Genomic DNA, 22916 nt, shown 5'->3' with positions numbered 1-22916 from the left:
GCATAAGACTAATCAAAAGAGCTTTCCTAAATGAGGATCAAAATTGAATTAGAAAAATATAATTATTTTTAAGAAGGTGTTTTTCGGCTTGTTCACATGGTATTGACTTTGACACAAAGCTAGTTTTCTTAATATTTTATTATGTTCAACCAAGATAGAGTGGCAACCATAGTGATGCAACCAAGAAAATATAACCAAATGTAATAGTGAAATGAATCAAATAATTTCTCTTTACTGCTGTTTTTGTAGTTGAGAAAATAATGCAATATTATTTTTCAACAGGTATATTCCTATTTACCAGCCTTGGGGAAAACTGGTGTGCTTGGGTCTGGAAAGATTCAGGTATCAAAGAAAATAGGACAGCGGCCTTGTTTTGACTCTCAGAGAGCCTTACTAATGCTGAATGGTACTAAACAAAAACAAGTCGAAGGGCTGCCAGAGTTACCGTAAGTGATGCTGATATCCCAGCTGTGCTTTGTTTTGGAGTACAGCTCTTTTTCTGATGCATTTCTTGAACTTAATGGTTATCTGTGATACTGTCTGAATTATACTGATAAGATCAAAACTCAATTTGAGATCTATTTGATCAACATTTTCTGTTTCTGTAATTCAAGGTACATGCTTTCTAAGTGCTTCCCAAAAGAAATAAAACTGCTCATCAAATTATTGATGAATTATTGATGAAATACAGTTCCACACAATTTTTGCCCTATGATTTGAATGACTACTTTGCCATAATATAGATGGGATTTCAGAATGCATGGTCATATGAGATATCCTGTATCATTATAGTAGTTTCCCCAAAATGAGAAACCTCCTCTAAAAGTATAAGGTGTATAAAAGTGTATGTTGTATAAAACTTGGAAAGCCTGAAAGCTTCTATGAGAGGAAGAAGAGAATAGAATCAGAATATGAAAGTAAGAATGGGGAGCAGAGGCCTGCTTGATCTTAGCTTTCTGCTTTATTCTCTCTGCCAAATATGGATTAACTGGTCTTTTTCTCTTTATTTGACATTCTGTATTTATAAATTTAGTGAGCAGTTGGGGGAGTAAGACTAATAAAAGAAAATTAGTGCACTGAAGTTTGTTTCTACACAGTTGAAATAAATTTTAAAATTAGAAAGCAGTAAAGATTGAATGAGTAAGGGAGTTTAAATTAAAAGGGGGCTAGACTTTTAAAAAATACCATCTAATGTATGCTGGCACGCCTTGCTGAAAAACAAGCTTTCATTATTTCTTACTTTTCCTTTCAGAGACCTGAACCTTGCTAAATGTTCCTCATCATTAAAAAAATTGAAAAAGAAGTCAGAAGGAGAATTGTCATGTTCCAAGGAGAATTGCCCCTCTGTAGTTAAAAAGATGAATTTTCACAAGACTAATCTAAAAGGTATTCCAAGTATCTAAATTAATTTATGCTAAGAACTTTTCATGGTTATAGTCAGTACTTGCAGGTTTCACACATTTGCCCTGATGAATACTTGAACTTAAATATTGGACTAGGTCCAGGAAGTACCTTCTTGGATAACGTATTATTTTCTTGAACTGTCATTTATGCAAAGAAAGTGATTGTTTAATAACCAGTATAATAGAGTATTCTTTCCTTTTTTTCCTCTCCCTGCCATTACAGATATGAAACACAGTGTAGCATTCATTGAGCTCATTCCAGACTTGCCCGCCTTACTTTTCTATTCCATCTCAACCTGTGCTGCTTAGGATCAGTGTCTTCTGATTTGAAAGTATAATTCAGTCTTCATCTCTTTCAGTCCTAGACATTTTGTGAACAAAGAATGAAGAGTAGGCTATGTTACATAGCTGTGTTAAGCATATGGGCTCTTTTCTTCCAGGCATTGAGCCCAGACTATGAAATGTGTTTGGCTTTTGGTTCTAACTATACTGGAACCTAAGTACCTAAAGGATGAAATAACAAGAATAGCATAATAATTCACTTTGGCACCTCTTTTACTTAGCCACCTCATAACTTGCAAATGGATCTTCCAGAAGTCTATACCTGGCCGAAGTAAATTGCTGAGTCTTTTTTGTTGTTGTTGTTTATGAGTTATATCTTGTTTTTAATACAAATATTAACATTATGACACCCATGGAAATAGTGACAGTGAAGCACTTATATTTCATTGTGATATAAGTTCCTAATTGCATATTACAGATTCAAAATAACTGTCCATTTGACTGGAATATGAAAATTATATTAGATGAGAACTCAGATATTAATTTCACAAATCAGTGTTCTTTTTCTTTGTTTTATTGTTTCAGAAAGTAAAATGAATATGAATGATTTTAGGCAGAACAGCAGAAGGAACTGGGAGAGAGGAAGAGAATTGAGATATAGTAGAGAAAAACTTCAAAAGCTTTTTATGCATGTAAAAAAATGTTTTTGTAGAAGTTACAGAGATAATCTGTAAAACTGAACACTGTAAAAATGTGCTACTTAGTATTTTATAGCAAGAACAAATTAGATTCAGTATTTCATTTTGTTTCCTAAGCAGTCATTTATAGTAATTTTTAAAAAATTCCCCTTAAATAATCACTTATATCTTATTAATCTTGGTTGTAACAGTGATGGATATAGACAATTTTAGCCAGAAGGCATTAATTGCGTCTCTCCTAGAAAAAACCTTGTCATTTCTATTTGTTATTCTTGTTCAGCTTTAAATGGTACTAGGGATTTTTTTTTTTTTTTTACATCCGTGTGTGTGTCTGTGTGTGTGTGTGTGTGTGTGTGTGTGTGTGTGTGTGTGTGGTGTGTTTATATTAAGATTCCTCCATTTCTCCCTCTCTCTGCTGTTGTAGCCAAGCCAGACAGCCTATTGAGAAGCAGCAAACCATCTGTTAATGGATTTGAAGTTCTGAATTATACTTGAGTGTGTAGAGGCACTCATGCTTAGCCAGAAACATTCATTTGAATTAAGCTATAAATGCTGTATAAAAAAGAGCCATACATTTAACGTAGGTTCATGAATAAATTTAAGAGAGGGCAATTGCACTCTAAACTTTTATTGCTGCAAAACCCAGTATTTTTGGTGTTCTCTGATCATTTGGGGGTTTTATAGCAGGATTGAAGCTTTAAACCTTGAACTAGGGGAGACAATGCCTGTGTTAAACCTTTTGCAGTAGAATTTCATTGCTGAATTGCTGATAGAACAGAAGCAGTATGGATTGGTGGGGGTCCTTCCCCTTCCCACCCCCCACCCCCGCCTTTTTAAATGCAGGAGATGTTTAAACCAGTCAAAAGAAGAACTCAATAAATAATTTTCTGGCATGGGGCCAGATCTCCTAGTTCATGCCCTTTGATTATTTTCTTTAGTTGATATCTTGTCTTCTCTGGAATAATCTATTAATTTTTTATGGCAGGAGAAACAGCCCTGCATAGAGCTTGCATAAATAACCAAGTGGAGAAATTGATTCTTCTTCTCTCTTTGCCAGGAATAGACATCAATGTTAAAGGTAAGTTTTAAATCTTTGTGGTCTAGTCCAATGTCTTAATATTTGTGATATTAAACAGTTTCATATCACATTAAGAAAAATTATTTAAGTAAATTTACTTAAGGTATCTTAAAAGTATAAGAAAAATTTCTTAGCAAAGCCAAGAAATTTCTCATATATTGATTTATAACTAATGGTATAAAAACATTTTTTGGTGTCCATATTTTGATAATACCCAACATTAATATTTTAAAATTGTTTTTATTTTAATTTTTTAAGGTAGAAATATGATTACACCCTAGATATTTTTATCACAGCATTCTTTTTGTATATGAAGCACCTAGAAAGTCACACTGATGAGAAAAGTAGAACATCAGTACTTTTCTACCAAAAGTCCTACTTCTGCTGTTTTAAAACTTGCCTTGATTTCTAATTTAGACAATGCTGGCTGGACGCCTTTGCATGAAGCCTGTAACTATGGCAACACAGTGTGTGTCCAGGAAATTTTGCAACGTTGTCCAGAGGTAGATCTGCTCACTCAAGTGGACGGGGTGACTCCTTTGCATGATGCACTGTCAAACGGACATGTAGAAATTGGCAAGCTGCTACTACAGCATGGGGGTGAGTGTGTTTATGCTAAATGGGTTTTGATAAATTATCCAGTTTTTTGATGAATCCTGCAGAGGTACATAGCATTTTATGTTTAAAATCTGTAAGGAAAGATGCCTTTATTTCATATTAATGAAAAAGTAAGGATAAAAAGTCTCCTAAAACGTAAGCACCTTTTATTAGTAGAGATAAAATCCTTTTCATAATGTATATTTGTTTATGTATATATTATTAAGCCTATTTAGGTTCGTGTATGAGAGTCTGTTTTTGAATTGAGTTTGCTGGTTTTAAATATTTATCTTTTTCCTTCAGGTGTGTAATGTCTTTGTGAGCCAGTCATTTCTGAAAGCTTATTGATAAATGGATATAAATGTTCAATTGTGATTACCTGGATTTTTTCATTTCCTGTATGTAACTACAAACTCAATCTTATTTTTAATGAGTCATTTCTGTACAGACTGTAAAAAAATGATATCCTAGAATATTTTTCGTCATTCACATTTTGCAGCCAATTAAGTTAAAGCAGGAGGATTTTCAAATGGTGATAACTGTTATGCAGGGGTTTTGTGAAGGAGGTAACTTGAGCTGAATATTCATCTGCGTTTTTCCTGCTGATTTTTGATCTTTGCTTTCAGCAAGGCCCCACATTATTTCAGTGTCATTCTTCTTATATCTAAACTGAATAATATAAATTTTACAACAAAATGTTCAAAACGGATTGGTGCTTTTAAAAGAAAAAAAGAAAACTGATGACCAGCTTAGAATATGGAAACAAAGATTTGTAGAAATTACTTGTCGTTTTTATTTGTATTAATTTTACATTTAAATTTAACATTATCTTATCCTGTAATTAAAACATTTGATTGTGCATAAAGACAAAAAGCATATTTTCTTAAGATGTCCTTTTAGTATATATGCATCTAAGGAAGGCTGTATAGCATGGGAGTTTAAGACATTTGGTTATATATAGTCTTCTCCTGCCCCCTAAAGGCCTTAGTGTGTCTGTTTTACTGATATCATTTCATAGTCAATGTTTTTCAGTTCTTCTACCTTGGTTTTTTTAGTATTCTGTGTTTACTAAACCATAAGTTCTACCTCCTTAATGTTTTATTTTTCTACTCAGCCGTGTGTCTGGCATTCAGGCCAATATTTGTTAGGAGCCATTATTGTATTAGGTCCAGCTCTTCAGTAGAGTATGGCATTATACCAACCAATGTGAATTTTTCTAGGGCCCTTAGTGGAGAATAGTAAAGAGATGAGTTTCTCATCCTAGAAGAGGAAATCTAATTGTATTTGTTTTTATCAAGGTCCTTTGGCAATCGTACAGACTTGTTTCTGCCTTAGTCATATTCTGGGTTTGGACCTGTCAAGTGGTTTGACACTTATATTGAAGTAACTGCATTATCTATTCATTGTGAGTCACTCAGCCTCAAGAGCAATAATTTCAAGAATTTATTTATTTCTCTAAAACGTTTGTTTACTTTTGGTATCCTGTGTCCGTAATTTTGTCTTTTTTTTTTTTTTTAAACAGAAGTAACTTGGAACAATTTTTTTGAGATGTTGGCACAGTGAAAAGGAGCCTAATTTTGTTTTAGAATTATCTTCTTTCCATAAATTATACATTAATCATATTATCAATGGTTGATCTTTTATATTAAGTACATTTTATATCTATGCTATTATGTATGTCTGCTCAGAGTCATCATTATGAATTTTAGCAGTTATAATCAGTTCTCTCTTTCTGACAATATGATCTATGTTATAATTGTAGGACCTAGTGATTATGTCTGCTAGTACTAAAATCTTTATGTCCCCTGTAATGTTTTTATGGCCAAGTGCATAAATAATTATAAGACTTGACTGATGAAGGCAAAAGTACTCCTATACTTTGCTATGTAACCAAATACTGAGTTATGTTTTGCCTTCTCCACATCATCCTTTAGTACTTAGTGGATAAACTCTATCTTTAGTACTTTCTAAGTAGGTAGTTAAATGAGTTTAACTAGTATAGATGGATGAGATCTGAGTTTGATCTAGAAGAATTAATATGTAATTTGTGTGAACCAGTTACCTGTACTAAACATTGAACACAAGCAAGGGTAATATGAAAACTGTTCTCTATCTGTGCAAGGTTTTGTAGTCTTTGCACTGCTAGAATTGTTTTAGCAATGAAAGGGGCACTACTTTTTCCTCTTGGTGATATTTTGAGATACCCCTGAGGCTCTTGTATAGAATTTATAAGATGAATACATTTTTAAGATTTCTTCTGGGAATGCTGAAATTCTTATTTTAAAATGACAGTTGATAAAGTTTTATAAAAGTTTTTATTTGTAGTTGTATTTATTATTTATTTAACGAAGGCATGCACGTTTGGGGAAACCTTATTAGGTAATTGACTAGAATTTTTTTAATGTACCTTTATTCGTCTATATATATAGTCAGTTAATTGTGTCGACATGAATTAATACAAAATATGATTGCAAAGAAAGCACTGGATGCTTTGGGAAAAAGGAGAAAAGAGCTGTTAAGCTGCCAAAATAGAAATGTTTTACTTGCAACATTTTGCATTTTCTTTTCACAGGCCCAGTGCTTTTACAACAGAGGAATGCTAAGGGAGAATTGCCCTTGGATTATGTGGTTTCACCTCAAATCAAAGAAGAACTGTTTGCTATTACAAAAATAGAAGATACAGTGGAGAACTTTCATGCACAAGCAGAGAAACATTTTCATTACCAGCAACTTGAATTTGGCTCCTTTTTACTTAGTAGGATGTTGCTAAATTTTTGTTCAATTTTTGATTTATCTTCAGAGTTCATTTTAGCTTCCAAAGGGTTAACTCATCTAAATGAACTGCTTATGGCTTGTAAAAGTCATAAAGAAACCACCAGTGTTCATACTGACTGGTTACTGGATCTTTATGCTGGAAATATAAAGACATTGCAGAAACTCCCACACATTCTTAAGGAACTGCCTGAGAATTTGAAAGTGTGTCCTGGGGTACACACTGAGGCCTTGATGGTAACATTGGAAATGATGTGTCGGTCAGTCATGGAGTTTTCATGATGATGCTAGAAAGTATGGATTGACTTTCTAAATCTGTTCAGTTTGCATTGGTACTTACTGTGGACTTCATAGCTTACTGACAGATAGTAATTTGATTTATTTATTGACAGACTTTGCAGCCTTGCTAAATTTTAAAAGCATTTTTTAAAAAACTTCTACAAAACTCTAGTATGGGCTTCTGACTTTTTCCAGGGTGTGGAATTTGACTCAAAAGTAAAAATAATTTTGTTTTAGTATATTCTACTTTCATTAATTTTTTTTGTTCTGAAAGTGATATTATATTGTACATGTAAAATTAATTTAAATATTTTTTCAAATCAAAATATAATGTCCTGTATTCTAGATGTTCTAGGTCTTAGAATCATGGCAAGCATATTCATACAAATGCGTACCTATAAACTTGTAGCTCCTGACTCTTAGGGATGGATTTTGAGGAAAAAACAAGACTAAACAAAAACATGTAGCTCCCTATTTCTTCTCTCTAGGTTGTTGGACTGAAATATGCATTTTAGCTTTGTGTGTTTCTAAAATAAACATTTCTAAAATTTACAGTAATAATTAATATTCTTTTGGTTTTTAAATGCAGCAAATATGCAGAGTCTGACAGTTCAATTCCTTGATCTGTTTTATTTTAGCAATTCATATACAAAATGTATCTGTCGCTGCCCTATGTAACCCAGTATTCTGTACCTGAAAACATTCTGCTGCATAGGTTTATGAGTTTAATATTAAGATATTGAGTGGTATCTAAGTAATAGATTTGAGATTATTTAAGATCTTAATATATAGTATGAATTTACTGAGTAGTAATGTTTTAATTTGCAGTTTTTCCTTATAGCAGTTTGTAGTAAAACTAAAAGAAAGGGTGTGGATAATAACCACTTTTGAAATTGGAGTTTCTTCACTACTGGGAGTAAGTTACATTATGATACAGGTGGAAAATAAACACTTCCATTTAGCTTTTATGTAATTCAAGTGATGACTTTAGCAGTTAATCTGCTAAAGCAACACACTTCAGTTTTATTTTGGAAATAGATATTTTAACAAGATACAAATGCTCAGTATCATATTACTGGGTTTGTAATCTAAATTGAAAACTGCTACATCAGTATGAAAAAATATTTTAAATAAGTACTTTTTCCACACATACTCAGGAAATACTAGTTTCTATTTAGCCTTCAAATTTGGCATCATACAAATCTCTTTATTATTAATCTGCCAAAGTATCAGACAAAAAATGATATAGTGAAGACTATCTAAGAAAAGTTTAAATGCTTATAGAGAGTAAAGTGCTTCTCCAGATGATGAATAAGAACGTTTTTTATTCCAATGAGTACCTCTTTACTTCACTTGTAAAGGTGTCTGGGATAGTGTTTGCTTGGTAAACTAATATAAACTTGTAAACATAGGCTTTGACATCATACACATTTTCAAATCCTTGTCTAGTTTCTTAATAACTAAATTGCAAGGCACATTCTTTTCTGAGCTTTGGCTTTCCTACATGTCAAATAGAAATCACACCAGGTATCTTTGTCATGATAGAATTGTTAGCATATCACATCATATGACACTTAATAAATATTATTTCCTTTCTAATTCTTACCTCCTCTTTTGATTATAATGAATCCTTTAGACAAAAGGCAATATAGTAATTGTTTAAGTTGGTAGTAATTCTAAGGTAATTAAGGAATCAACATCATGAGTTAGGGTTTTATACTGTTAGTACAAAGTAGTTTTCCAAATTAGATGTTCATAACATATATTTGTTTAATTGCAATTAGCATTAATATTTCATAATTGACTGCTCTGTCTGCCAACTTCTACAAGCAGTGATGACATGAAGTGTGAAACAGATGTCATTGAGGTCTCTGCCTTTAAGAAGTTTTACACTTCTTCGAAAGTCCAACGTGGCAAACATAGGTTACTGTGTTCTGTGCCCTGGCTAACAATACCAGTATATGAGTATGAATTTAAATTTTCAGGAAAAGGCTTCATTCCCAAAATTACTTCTTATACTTTATTTTAGAAAACATAATAATAATTGCCTTGAATAATTGCCCAAATCTATCTTGGAGGTATAGGAAGAAGAAATTCTCAATAAGTAAAGTATAATTCATAGTCTTAGTCCTAGATTTTCAATTGCAGACTTTTCAAAGTTGCATCTGAAGACAAGGTTGAGAAATGCTATTCTTCACTGTATTTTGCCAGATGTGATATCATAGTTCTATGGAATCATATTTTTAAAATTTCTGTAAGAGACCTTATTACAGTGTAAATAAAGCTGGAGAGGAGATTTCTGAGCAGTTAAGATTCAGCTTTTCCCCATGCAGTGTTTACTGGCAGTTTCTTAAATCTCTTTGAAGTTAGAGTTTTCTAGGTTGTTAATTTTTAATTTCACTTTGCAGAATAAAATCATCCAAGTATATACATATTCTGTCATTTTATTCATTCCAAGATGACCAGAAAAACATTTATCCTCATAAAAGTCAAATGTGAAATTAATTCCTTTGAATTCAGCATTTCTTGAACACCTACTCTGAACCAGGTGGTGTGCTTGACAAGGGATAACTACAAAAAAAGAGGAAAGGCCCACAGTCTAGGAAGGTAAATAAGGCTTAAGTATTGTGAATTTTATTGTCTTCTACATCTGCTTAAAAATTAATTTCAGTAATAATTGGTGTTCTGTTTTAGTTTATAAATGTGAATATTCAAGTGTCCAGTACTTTAATCCTTTGATGAGTATTATTTTAGCAATTTTATTTTAGAGTGGATAGGGTGTAGGGTGTGCTTTTGCAGTCTTAGTATTTTTAAGCAAGCACAAATGCATTACACTAAGATACTTTATATAACCTCCAGAAAATATCTGCCATTTTTGTTTATGCTGCTATAGAAAGTTAATTAAATGAATACCTTCACATGAAAAAAATATCCATGGAATGTGCAATCCTTATGCCTTTATACACCTTTCCAGTTAAGCGGTGAACTTGATGAGAGCCTGTCACTGTTGCTCCTTAATCAGTAGGAAGGGGTCATCTTTGAGTGACATGAGGCACTCTTTCCCTGAGGCATTTATCACGTAGCTTTCACGCCAATTGCACCTCCTGCTGACGTGGAGCTTGCAAAACTAGGAATGATAATTGTTTTTATGACAAATGTGGATTGAGTTAGAAAGGTCAGTGATAGCATTATTAGAATTAAGCTCTGCCTGGTGTTGTCAAAACAGGAGACATGGAATTGTTAACTATTCCTTGTAAATCAAATTATGTTATCAGAAAATTCACCTTGTAGGTTAAAATGAACTGTAGTTGGAGAATATACTTTGGTAGTTATTTGTTGTGATATATATTTTAAAATTATTATAGGCTATAAATTAATTAGAAAAGATTGAAGTGTTGTTTTACTTGGTTCTGAGTATACATTTTCAAGGTAATGCAAATCCTACTCAAAGAAGACCTTTTCAAAGGAAATAAAACATTTTTAACATCATTGATTATTAGATGTTTAAAAAGAGTTTGTCCTCTTAAGTACTTATCTTACAGAACATCTAAAATATGTACAAGCTGTTCCTAATACTTTTTATATTTGAATTTATTACTATGTCTTTTTTAGTGTAAGTATATAGTTTTGATTATAAATACACTTAAACTATGTTTTTTAAAAAGCTTGAAATACAATCCTTAGTACTAGATATAAGTGATTTTTTTTTTAGAATGTTAATACTTTTTGTTTTTCAAGAGTTGATCCCTCCCACCCCCTTTTTAAAACAGAAGTATAATGAACTCTGTTCTGGGTTTTTAAACTACTTGCAGAATTAAAGATCAACAACATTAAGTCAGCAAAGTGACTATTAAACCATATTTCTAACAAAATATGCAGTATTGTTATATATGTAATATATCATATTGCCTTTAACAAATATAGACCCCAAAAGCCCTTATTCAAGTATTTATAAATAGTTATTTCCAATTAGAATTAAAACATATACTTCCAAATTAGTCATTTTTGTATCATGGCCCCAAATCTTTTTAGATGTAGAACCCAGATTTGGTAGATCTAATCCTCTTCCTTGCCAAAGTATCTGAGTTGGATCAAGTGAACGTTAATGTATTATGGATGTTAAACATTAATAGAGAAGGGCTCACTAGTTTGGGACATACAATTTCATTCTACCAAAGAGTAGAAATTTAAACAAAAAACAAAACAAAAGGTTTAGCACTTCCAAAAAGTCAGGTGCACTGAACTGAAAATCTGGAATCCAGGTTTGAATTTATACCTATCATACTGTTGTTTATCTTGATAGTAGATGAACTAAAATTACCACTGCTTCTCTATTCTGTCTCAAAGTGAAATAAATAGTAATATTGAAAAATCATTAATCTTAAAGTGTTGACCGATGAAAATAACTTAGTTTGTTGTCAGTGACTTCTCAACCTAAAGGTTAGGTCAACAGTGGTTTATGTCATGACTCTTAATAAATTTTTCTAATGACCAGAATAGTTTGATTTATGATAGTTTTTTTGTTTTTGTTTAAAGGAATATTTATCTTTGTTATCTGGCTTCATCCTAAAGATGCATTTTTCTACTTTGCATTCATTCCTTTTTACATTAGAGATAAAATTACCGAGCAATAAGTAAAATCTGGTAAAATTAAAATATGTGTTTTAAGGAATTTTCCAGGAAAACTTAAAAGCAGAATTGTAAAGGTGAAAACTGGACAAGGGGATGAGGGGGAAAATGGTTAAGAATCATTCTGCTTAAAGGAATCCAAAGGGTAAAGATTTCTAGGTACTGTTTATTATATTGATGGAACTTAATGAAGGTATAAAATCAGACAAGCATGTAGACTAATCTCAGAAATAAACTGGATCTTTGAAATTTTTGAATAATATTCGATAAACTAAACCAAAGGTCCAGATAATTGTTTTATAGAAGGTTCTTTTGGTCGAAATTCAATTTAATCAAAAATAAAGAATAATAAAATTCCAGTTCTAATGGTATCAGAAACAGGCTAGATTTTTTTTTTCACTGTTTTTTAAAAAACAATTGACACATAATAATTGTACATGTTTATTAGGGTACAGTGTGATGCTTCAGTACATGTGTACATTGTATAATGATAAAATCATGGTGGTTAACATGTCATTTATCTTAAACCTCTACAATTTCTTTGTGGTGATAACGTTCAAGACCCACTTTTCTAGCTATCTTGAAATATAATACATTGTTATTATCTGTAGTCGCCCCGCTATGTAATAGAACATCAGCACTTACTCTTCTTAGTTCATCTAACTAACTTTGTAGCCCTTGAGACCATCCTCTCCCCATCTTTGCCTTCCCTCCCTTTCCCTTCCCAGCCTCTGGTAACCACCATTCTACTGTCTACTTCTATGAGATCACCTCTCTTAGCTTCCACATATAAGTGAGATCATGTGGTATTTGTCTTCCTGTGAGAAAAAGGTTGTTTCGAATAGTAATACTCAGTCCTTTCTCACAGGCAAATCTTGACTCATTTCTTATTTTCCTGTCATTTCAGTTCTTTTACACGCCCAAAAATACTGTTAAGTTCCTACATGTTACTGGAGGAAATGGACTCAGAGAGTTGAAAGCTACTTATTAAAAGCGGTTGGACCTTTTACCTAAATATCATTTTTTACTAATATTAATATTTTTAAAATTGAAACTAAATGTTATTAAAAAGGATCTTCTCAGCCAGACATGGTAGCACATGCCTATAGTCCCAGCTATTTGAGAGGCTGAGGCAGAATGATCACTTGAGCCCAGGAGTTCAAGGCCAACCTGAGCAACATAGCAAGACTCTTTTAAAAAAATAATAACATAAATATATCATCTAAATTACATAAGGAAAAAGATTGTAAGTAAAAAATTGCTTATAGTGATTGTCTTTATGTGAAAAAATTTTGGATCTTTTTCACCTCTCCAGGTTTCTTTGTAATGATTTATGTTTATTTATAATACCAGTAACCAATTTATTTTGAAAGTAATGCTCCTGATTTAAGTAAGAATCAGTCCTTGAAATTTTTCTAAAGTTGCCTTATTTAAACTGGCACCTACTGGATTTTTAAAAGGTAAATTACAGTTTTAATATACTCTTTAAAGTTGGATATAATTAAAAGTATAATTAGTATTATCTAACACAGATTTCAAAAAATGCATCATACATGTGCTCCTTTTTTCAAAGTGAATCTGACCACTTTACTGATATGGTTCTCTAGTCTTTAAGACACTTCAAAATGGAGCCCCAAGTATGTTGAAGTGGGAACTGGGGGGACTTTACTCTTTTGTAGTACTCTTAAATTGCTAAAGATTAAACTTGCTCATGTGGATACTATGTGGAGTCATAACGTATCTTTACTTTGTGATTTTAGTATTTATGGGACCTGAAGAATTACTTGTTCTCTGGTGAGATTTTTCAGATACGACACAGAAAAGCAGGGAGAAACTGGTAAGATTAAATGATAGCTACATTTATTCAAAGATTGTACCTTAAATGGCTTTGAAAGGATACTACTGTATTAAGAATTTTTTTCTTCTATCATCACTCTGAAAAAATATCCACTTTATAACTTATTATTTGCAACATTAATGCAGATACAAACAACCCTCTGTTGAGAGAATTCTGAGAGTGTCTTACCACAGCTCTCCAGAGCATATTATTTTGCACCTCTTCTGTGAAGGCCGGCAAAATAGCTTCTTGAGAGGTACTCTTTTAAGTAGTACAACTCAGAACAATCTTTTTACAGTTGTGTTTTGTATAAATATCCTGGATACCTACATGGTAACTATAGTACAACCTGATAGTATCAATCTGTTTTTAGGGGGAGGATTTCTTACCTACCGGTCAGGGCTGTTGTCACAGTTATGGGAGGGAAATCAAGTACATATGCATTAAATGTACTATGTATCAAGTACATAGCATCATAGTGTGCAAGATTGGATGGTGAATACTTGGTGAATCCCCCAATCCATAAGTCAGAGTATTTTGCTTTTGCTTAAATTACCAAGCGCTGTATGTTTTGATTTTTTAAAAAAGTTTTTCTCTTACTTCTGAAAATGAATGTTTTTAAAAGTGATGTTAAGCAATTTCACACAAATAATGGAACATCACATTAATCTGTTTAAAAACTCCTTTGTCAGATATGTATAGTGTTTTCTGGATGGCTTCTCGTGTGCTTCAAAGACCCTCTTATGTTTGCTAGGTTCTCTGTTCATGGAAACTGAAGTTTGTAAGAGTTTAAGGCCAAACGTAAGAGGTAGGTATATCATTGTTTTTTTGCTCAGAAATTGTTAACTACTTCCTCTATTATAAAACAAAGATGACAAAATTACATACTCCGCCTTGTATAATAGCAAATAGACACTTCTATCTTTGTAAAATTTTTCTAAGAGCTTATTAGTTCTCGACACCGATAAATTGTTTTCCATGGTTGCAGTGTTACAAGGTACACAGAGATTTTGACTTTTCATAATTACTACTGTAGAAAAGAAGAATGTTTTGTGGGGCATGTAGTTATAAGGTTTCAGTTCTCTGATAGCTTTATTAAAAAGGGTTCTTTGAGCTTGGGACAAATATTGTCATTTCCTTCCCCTCATCTCTCTTCTGTGGTCCAGCTGTCTCTAACAATGCTTGACTATTCTCAGGTGTCTCCAGTAATGCAAAAGGCAAGTATGAGTAGTGAGGGCCAGGTGTGCTTTTTCTATGAATTTAGCATTTCCTCCAAACCTGTCACCATTTGAACTCTGGCAAAATAAAATCCCTCAAATGGACTCAAGCCCTTTTGAGCTTGTCTTTGACTAGAAAGTGAAACTGAACCTATATTATCATCTTTCTTCACTAGTGGGAGCAAGTTCCCACTAGCAAGTGGGAGTGAGTTCCACTCAGCCAGGCCTCAGGATCTCCTTAAATGTATTCCTCCAGAGAAAAGATAGTTTTCAGGTTCACTCATTGGCTCAGGTTGGCCACTCCTTTTCTCTTTGGAAGGAACATTGAAGAATCTGTAGTAGGGGATAATTGCACTGCAATTTTAATTTTGCTACATACTGAAAAAACATAGGCACGGCTACTTACGTAAACCATTTCCGCTTTCCTTGAAACAAATCTTTCTGCCTAATATAATAACACTTAATTGACTAAAGCAGAACAGCAGTGTATTTTACTTTGTAAAAAATGGAGTAATAATTTTTCAGTGACATTTGGAGGTACGGATAATCATATAAATTTAAAAACCTGTCTTTACAAAAATACTGCTTGTGCATGTAATAGAACACTTCTTTTGTTTGGGTTTTTGGTGGTTTTTTTGTTTTTTTTCTTTTTTTTTTAAGCTTAGAATGTCAAAGAAGAGCCCAATAAATTGAAACTCATTTGAGGTCAGTTACAATATTTGATCGTTTTTATTTTTTGATTCTTAACCCAGATCCCTCCTTTGAAAAGCACAGATAGAATCATTAAGTTCCAGGAAACCTTTCATGATGCTCTTAGTTTCTACATTGTATGATTGCTTTGGACATTTGATAGTTTTTATTTGCATACTATTTTTTAATGAGATTTTTCAATAGTATTTCTCAAATTTTAGCCATTCAGCTGAAGTAAATCTTATGTGACTGCCTCTATTCAAATTGCCACTATATAAAAGAAACTGAGGTACCAGAGGGTAACATTTTCACCAAAAAAAAAAAGAAAAAAAAATGTTTTGTTTTCTTTCAGTGAGTTACACCAATCATCCCAGGAAAAAGAATTATAATTGAAAGGAATGACACTATTGTAAGAAAGAATTTACCACATTATTTTCTATGTGGTTTTAATTCATACTTTACTGAGCAATTAGAAAAGGCTGATTCTAGATACCCTAATCAAACCAACGAATAGACATCTGAACACACACTCACACTAGAGTGTGAAATCATGCTATTCATTTAAAGCCCAAGAATTTAAGCAAGTATTAATTTAGCAATACCTGAGACGTTTTTCAAGAAGTATAATGGTAGCTGTCTTTACTTGTATTTCTGGAGCAAAAAGGTATAACTGCCTTATACCTTTTTGTTTGTTCTTAATGCTTAGTCAACATTATAAACATTTAGGCCCATTTAACAAGTTTATTCGCTGAAATTACTGCCTTTGAATAACATTAATACAAATGTAGACTACTTTGAGCATAGGAGACCTTAGATATGAGATCAAAGTGGAAAAAAAGCTCCTGTGGTCCCTAGATAAGAATTTACTTCTGAGTTTTTCTTCACTTTTAAATGCAGAATAAAAATTTTATAAAAGATAATTTTAGAAATGTATCAATTAAATTTGGCTCTCACTGTACTTCAACTCCAGATTTGATTTTAGTATACAATCATTGGTTTGACCGTTGTCTATAACAGGGTCATACAGTTGGTATTCGATAAATATATCACAGAGTCCTTTTAAGAATCTCCCAACTCAGATTATCCTAGTGCATATAGAATGTTCAAAAATTGGAATTCCTATAGAACCTATCAATCAATCAGTTTGAGTCTGGAACAGTACCAGAATGAATGAGAAGTACTATTATGTTCTTTTTGATAAGTTGGGAAAAATTTAAAAGCACAAATACGCATTTCTTATGAATTATCACAACAAATGTCAGTAATAGTTTATGAATATAAATAATGACTCAGTGAATTTACTCACTAAAAGATACTAAAGGAATATATTTAGTAGTTCACAATATCTATAATAGTTAGCAGTCCAAGTAGATGTTTGAGTGACATTCAGTCTCTTAAGAAATATTTACATCACAGATCTCAAAATGAAGGCAAGTCAGGCAGCTCTCAAGACAGAATTGCACCTATGTGAGAAGGGGAAAGAAATAGTTAAAATTTTGACTATACATATTCTGTTTTCAGCCTGTGAATGTAGTAGTTTCTAAAAGCAATGAAGATTTCCCTGAATATCACTTTTGTGCCTCAAGCTAGTTCTTATTCCTCTGTTAATTTCATTGGTTGCTCACCCCTCCAGAGGTATTTTCATATAAGAGTCAGAGTTTCAGGAAAAAAGTCTTGTTTGTTTAAACCAAATCTGTTTTTCTCCAAGTGACATATAATTTTTAAGAATATGCACACAATCCCTCATCAATCTCTGAACCACCAAAAAAAAAAAAAAAGGAGTGCTGATTATACGTGGGAAAGATTATTTTCTTTTGTATTTAATGCAATGAATGTGTAGTCAGCATTACCATTGAACTAAACATCTGAAATTTGATACAGTGAAACAAATTAGTCATCTGTTAATGGTTACTATCCACTAGATACATCTGAGGTTGTAGAATATCAGGCTTATAGACATTTGAGTACACATTGTCAGCACAGAACATAAAAGTCTCACATAAGGTATAATTGAAAGTTATTTCAAACAGTTATCTCATCAATAAACTTTCTGTAGTAACATCATGTTCATGGAACATTATGTTTTTAGCAACAAACAGTGATGGTATGCAGACAGAAGCATGTCATTTTAAACATGATACATTAAATAAAGCATATTGAGGTCAAAGCCTTTCTGTAGAAAGGGAATTTAATTGACATTCAAGCATAGTATATAAACAGATCAAAATAGTTCTATTATAAGAAATAGTATTTAACAACTTATCTCTAAAATAAAAATACTTTAAAAATCAGCTTCAATGAGATTACATTTATTGTTAAAGAATCTTCCTTTAGAGTGAAATATACATTTCTTTTAGCTTTTCTATAGTTTTTCCAGTATAACCCCCACTTTTACCCCATCCAAGTTTATTATTAATAAAGTAGTGCAAAGCATTGTCTGCTGCAATTTCAACTGAGTGTAGTCCGCTACCAAGTCAGGGAAGTAAGACATTCTCAACCAACCAAATTATTTTTTCTCCAGAGTTATGCTCCCTTAGTATACCAGGGAGTGAGATACAAAAACTACTTTAAGAGTCTTGGGAATGCAATTTTTAAGTATAGATTCTATGATAATAGTGAAACATTGATAAAGGCAACCACCACCCCCAAGCAGTTTATTTTACAAAACAGGTTTTCATGCATAATCAAGAATGATTTTTTTAAATAAATGAATGTAGTGAAACACTGGCATATCACTTAGCACACTGAATTCTCTACATTAAAATTCACACTAATAACAAAATCATAGTATGAATTAAAGCATTTCAGTAATCTAATGAGAAAGCAGGTTTTTTTTTTTCTCTGAGAGTACTTGAGTATTAAAATATTTTTAGATGCACAGATACAATCTGACACCAAAAGCGATATGGATATAGTTTCCTAGTATTTTTGATAACTGTACTTACTGGGTTGCTAATTTGCTAACTAACTCTGTATAAATTAAAGTAGTGGTAGGTATAAAAATTCAGATAGGCAATCGTTTATAAACTGGCAGTATTTATGTTATGTAGTCCTGTAGAGATTTTAAGGTTTTAGATGGAATGATTGAAATTCTATAAAGAAAACTTTGTAACCTTCTGAGTATTGATTCTCTTGAGGGAGTGAATGTACCTTCACTTATTAGCTTAAAATTAGCCTAAGTAAGTCATACCTAAGTAATTTGCACAGGAGTGAATGTCGGGATCTAAAGCCAGAATATATGTTAAATTGAAATGTATCCATTCCATTATTCAGGCTTTGGAATTTCCCTCCCTTTTGAAATGTATAAAACATAGAAAACTGTAATGGATTACTTTTCAGATAAAAAATAGTCACATTAAAAAAAAACTTTAAAATCAAATCGACATTTACAATTGATGTAGATTTAATCAGAGCACAGGTGAGTATTTAATCCACTTGTAATTAGATAAGAATATATCTTCCAGTGTTATCATTCTTATATTTGTTCTTTCAGTGTGTTATATTATTATCCACAGCTAACAAGGTTTTGACACAGCAGTAGCAAAACCTTTATCAAGTTGAGTCTGTACAATAGAAGTATATATTCAAAGACATATGCCTTTGTACACTATTTACAAATTCTCTCAATCATGATAAAAAGGCAAAATAAATAAAAAGCAGAAAGAAAGGAAATGCTGCTGAGGCTGAGGGCTTTTTCTTTTATCTTCCCAAACAGATGCTGGTCTCCTCAGTGCTGGGAGCTGGCTAGCCAAGATTGTTTTTCTTTCTTTTATATGGGCTATGAGAAGGATCTGGTTTCAGTTCTTGGTATTGCACCTGTTTAAACAGAGTTCAGAGGAAGACTGGTCAGGTGGCCACTTTCTGGCAAAGAAAGGAAAAGCAAAGGAATGAGAGACTGTGCTGGGGGGAAGAAAGTGCTCACTCTAGAAGCTGTATGGGATCTGCAGCTGAGATGCAGAAAGCAATAGAATGACAGAGCAAGAATAAGGGAAATCCTGTTGGAAAGTACACGGGGCCCTGATGTGAACTTTAGTAATGGTATTCACTGTCTATAACACATTACATTAAAAGTAAAACCATCTACATCAATTTTTTAAAGGGCTCGATAATGGTTTTTTACAATTTATCGTGTGTTTGCTTAATACAGTCTTAATCTCCATCCAGCCCACTGTCATGTCATAGCAAATGAAAAAGGTATCACTGTAACCCAGCTTCAGGATTTAAAAAAAACAAAAAAACAAAAAAAAACCTTCTTTTATTTTGAAAACAGCTGATGGTTAATGGGCATTAACCTCAAAGGATTTTTGAGACATGCTCCACTCTTCAAAAAGCAGTCAGCTTTCCTCTCCTCACTGATCTCCAAAATATGCTTCTTTAAAACTTACTTGTAACTCTTGCAAATTCTGGAAAGACTTTTTTTTCTTAAATGTCCACTGGCATATTTTGCTTTCATCATCTAATATTCCTGTTTCCTCCCCTCAGGTCATACTCCCTGTCACAAACTCCAGCTGAACTAACTTGGAGGAGGATCTTCCCTGACAGCTCTGGTAGGTTCTTTATGCAACTGCTCTTTCTCCCATTCTCTGTAAGTGCTTCTTGGATAACACCCCAGGTGGGCTAAATTTCTGACTGGTAAAATCTGCTACACAGGCTTTATTAATTTTTACTCAGCTCTTTTAAAGCCTTTGAAATTAGAAGGATATAAAAGCTAAAACCCCATGCCACACTACATTAAAATAATAGCAATAATAATAACGAAACCTACATACCACTTGTACATCTGAAGGGACTCTGGAAAGGAAGTCAAGTAGTTCATTGTTATCAATTGCATATGGACTCCGAAGCTTTTTTGTAAATTTATTGATGCCTGAAACAAAGTTGGAGTTAAACAAAGCACATTTCTGACGAAAGTGTTGTAGTAATTTGAAGATCTAACTTGTATGCCTTGACTCAATGAACCAATACACCCAGTTTTTTCCCCCTCTTCCTCTTTTTCTCCTTCATTTCTTCCTCCTTTCCAGCTCAACTGCTTTTTTTACTTGTACCTTAGTAGCTTCTTCCAAGCAGGAAAGGCTTTCTATGTGGGAAATAAAGGAGCTGCCCTGGGGGTTAATTAGCAATATCTTGGTTTTTTTCCCCCTGTGTTACAGTCTACTTAGAAGCCTTGCTTTAGTGTTTCATTTATGATGAAACTTGCTTTCCTACTTTTTGGGTTAAGATTGTTAAGGCAAGATGTCTAACTTATTTGGTTTCCCCTTTTCCAAAAGATGCACCTTTTTGGAAGTGGGGGTGTGTGCTGCTGTTAATGCCAGCTACATGTTTAGAAGACACATGATGTTTATTTTTTTCAAACCTGAAATGAAAAGATTTGCCCCCAACTTTGTAAAAAATAAATAAATAAATAAACACCTTTACATGAAATCAACAAACTGGTAAAAACTGAGCCATACACTGGAGCATCTTGGCTCCTCTTCAGGGAGTTCATGCAGAATAAACTTCTGGAATCTTGATTTTGGTCCATCTCCTCATGTAAGACCTATGTCTTAAATTTCTGGCTAATATTTCAGCAATCACCTACCACTAAAGGAATACTGTTCTTGTTTTATTTTGTTTAATGAAACAAGAGGCCCAAACACATTCTGCAAAGTTACTTTTAAGACAGCTAGTCAGTGAGGGCACTGCAGGTTACACAGCTAGATGTCTGCCCTGGGCTCCAGTTTCTGTAAACCTGGGAGAACAGGGCATTCACCACCACCTATTGCAACAGAGATGACTCCACAAGCCAAGGCAGGTCTGACCCTAGGTAGATTAGAGTTAATAAACTGCCACAACCTGACATTCTACCCTAATTTTTTCTATAAAGCAGCATCTGTTTTAACTATCAGGAAGAAATGAAAGATGAACATACAATAGGAAGCAAGAACATAGTGGAAATTATTCTTCCCTTATATAATGAAAGTGCTGTCTAAATTGAATATCTTTGAATTACAGAAATTAGGAAAGGAAAAAATAATTACCATTTCCCCCACCTCTCACCCAGACTGAAAGGGTAATAATTATAGTGATAATAAGGGGTAAAAGGGCTTCCTCAATATATGGCAAGTTGGGCCAAAAAGAATAGGGACAAAGTATCTTAAAAGCGGAGGGCTTGGAGTCATCAGACTTGAACTCACTTTATTCCAATACATTTCTTCAAAAGCCTTGAAAAGAATTTTGCTTTCAGTGTAAGCACATGCTTTCCGAAGCTAAGATTCATTTTGGTTCTTTGCATTTTGCATTTGATTTGTTTTAGCAGTCTTAGGTGTATGTGTAAGCAGGTGAGGGGTAAGTAGAGAATTCTTCTTCTACCCCATCTAGTTTATATATTATTAATGTTATAGTAGATCCTAGAGACTGAAAATTGTTTTCCAAACCAAGAATTTTGTCAGGAAAGAAAGAAAAAAAGAAGAATGCTGCAACTGACAATCTCCTAAATGGCGCCCAGGTGCATAAGAATCGTTGGCATGCAGCATAGTTGCATTAAAAATTAGGACCGAAAAAAAATCACCTTTGATGTAGGTCTTTATAGAAACATTCTTGTTTAGTACACATAAAAGGATCCTTTTGTTCCTAAGGAACCTGCAAGTACCAAGGACCCTTTTCCCGAATGCTAAAGGTGACCTCTTAAACAGGCAGCCATGTATAGTACCATGTTTACATATATTCCACAAGATAAAATACAACAGCAAAAAAAGCATATTTTCCTAAATGCACCATATGGATTGAAATGCCTCTGTTTGTATATAAATGGTGAAAATAAATCAGAGGGATATCTAGACAAAGCTACACTTTGATATATGAAGAATCTGCACAACTAACATGTTTATAGTATGATGAAGCCTAGTGTGCCAGATAAGAAAAATACATTTTGCAGGTGGACCTAAATCTTTATACTGTTGTGATTTTTAACCGACCTGTCTCTTTTCATCATGGAGTAGCTTCATGACCATAAATACAGGGAACTGCTGACAGTGTAACTCATCTCTTAAACATAGTTTGTTCTTAGCAGCTAAGACAGTTTGGGGGAGTGGGGGAGGCTTTACTTACCCCAGACAAGGACAATGTATCTCAGCGGAATGCAGTACAGGATGGCTGTGAACACACAGAGGGCTACAATGGCCAGCCAGCTTAAGAATGGGACAGTCCAGTTGAAAGTACTGAATGGAAAATTAACACATCAGCAATCTGAGTACTTCATACTTTTTTCAAATATTAAAATACATATGATTCTAACTTGGGACCTAGTTAGTCTGCATTTCTCTCTGGAATAGATTCCAATTGTAATAGGTTATCAGAGGATGCAGGCTAGCCATAATCTGCTCAGTTCCATGAACACAGGGCCCAAGTAAAGAGTCTTGCTGCCACCTCCTCCAGATTGTTCCAGGTGACTTCAGA

At 33.2% G+C, this 22916-nt stretch overlaps 2 protein-coding genes across 17 annotated transcripts in view; one reads left to right on the top strand and one right to left on the bottom strand.

Annotated features, from left to right (window-relative positions):
* The window catches only part of SLF1 (SMC5-SMC6 complex localization factor 1), a 97505-nt gene that overhangs the window by 70850 nt on the left and 3739 nt on the right, over positions 1 to 22916 (top strand). For 4 of the 6 annotated variants that reach the window (XM_034959765.3, XM_034959766.3, XM_008976353.4 and 1 more), the window contains 5 exons: positions 283 to 446; positions 1253 to 1386; positions 3369 to 3461; positions 3879 to 4061; positions 6631 to 8708. In XM_034959765.3, coding sequence (XP_034815656.1) covers positions 283 to 446; positions 1253 to 1386; positions 3369 to 3461; positions 3879 to 4061; positions 6631 to 7112 — 1056 coding nt within the window. In that variant the 3' untranslated portion in view covers positions 7113 to 8708. Of the gene's footprint in view, positions 1 to 282; positions 447 to 1252; positions 1387 to 3368; positions 3462 to 3878; positions 4062 to 6630; positions 8709 to 13498; positions 13576 to 13721; positions 13826 to 14329; positions 14384 to 19964; positions 20030 to 22916 lie in introns of those variants that run through there. The other 2 variants (XR_004671431.3, XR_010112182.1) reach the window with 2 other exon arrangements.
* The window catches only part of MCTP1 (multiple C2 and transmembrane domain containing 1), a 596961-nt gene continuing 587621 nt past the window's right edge, over positions 13577 to 22916 (bottom strand). For 10 of the 11 annotated variants that reach the window (XM_014344845.4, XM_034959770.3, XM_034959771.3 and 7 more), the window contains 3 exons: positions 22569 to 22678; positions 20252 to 20349; positions 13577 to 19298 (listed from right to left, as the gene is read on the bottom strand). In XM_014344845.4, coding sequence (XP_014200331.2) covers positions 19227 to 19298; positions 20252 to 20349; positions 22569 to 22678 — 280 coding nt within the window. In that variant the 3' untranslated portion in view covers positions 13577 to 19226. The remainder of the gene's footprint in view (positions 19299 to 20251; positions 20350 to 22568; positions 22679 to 22916) is intronic. The other variant, XM_055112188.2, reaches the window with a different exon arrangement.

This window comes from Pan paniscus, chromosome 4, assembly GCF_029289425.2.
Source record: "Pan paniscus chromosome 4, NHGRI_mPanPan1-v2.0_pri, whole genome shotgun sequence".
NCBI lineage: Eukaryota > Metazoa > Chordata > Mammalia > Primates > Hominidae > Pan > Pan paniscus.
The sequence above is the reverse complement of the archived record's forward strand: the minus strand, read 5'-3'. Positions and strand labels throughout refer to the sequence as shown.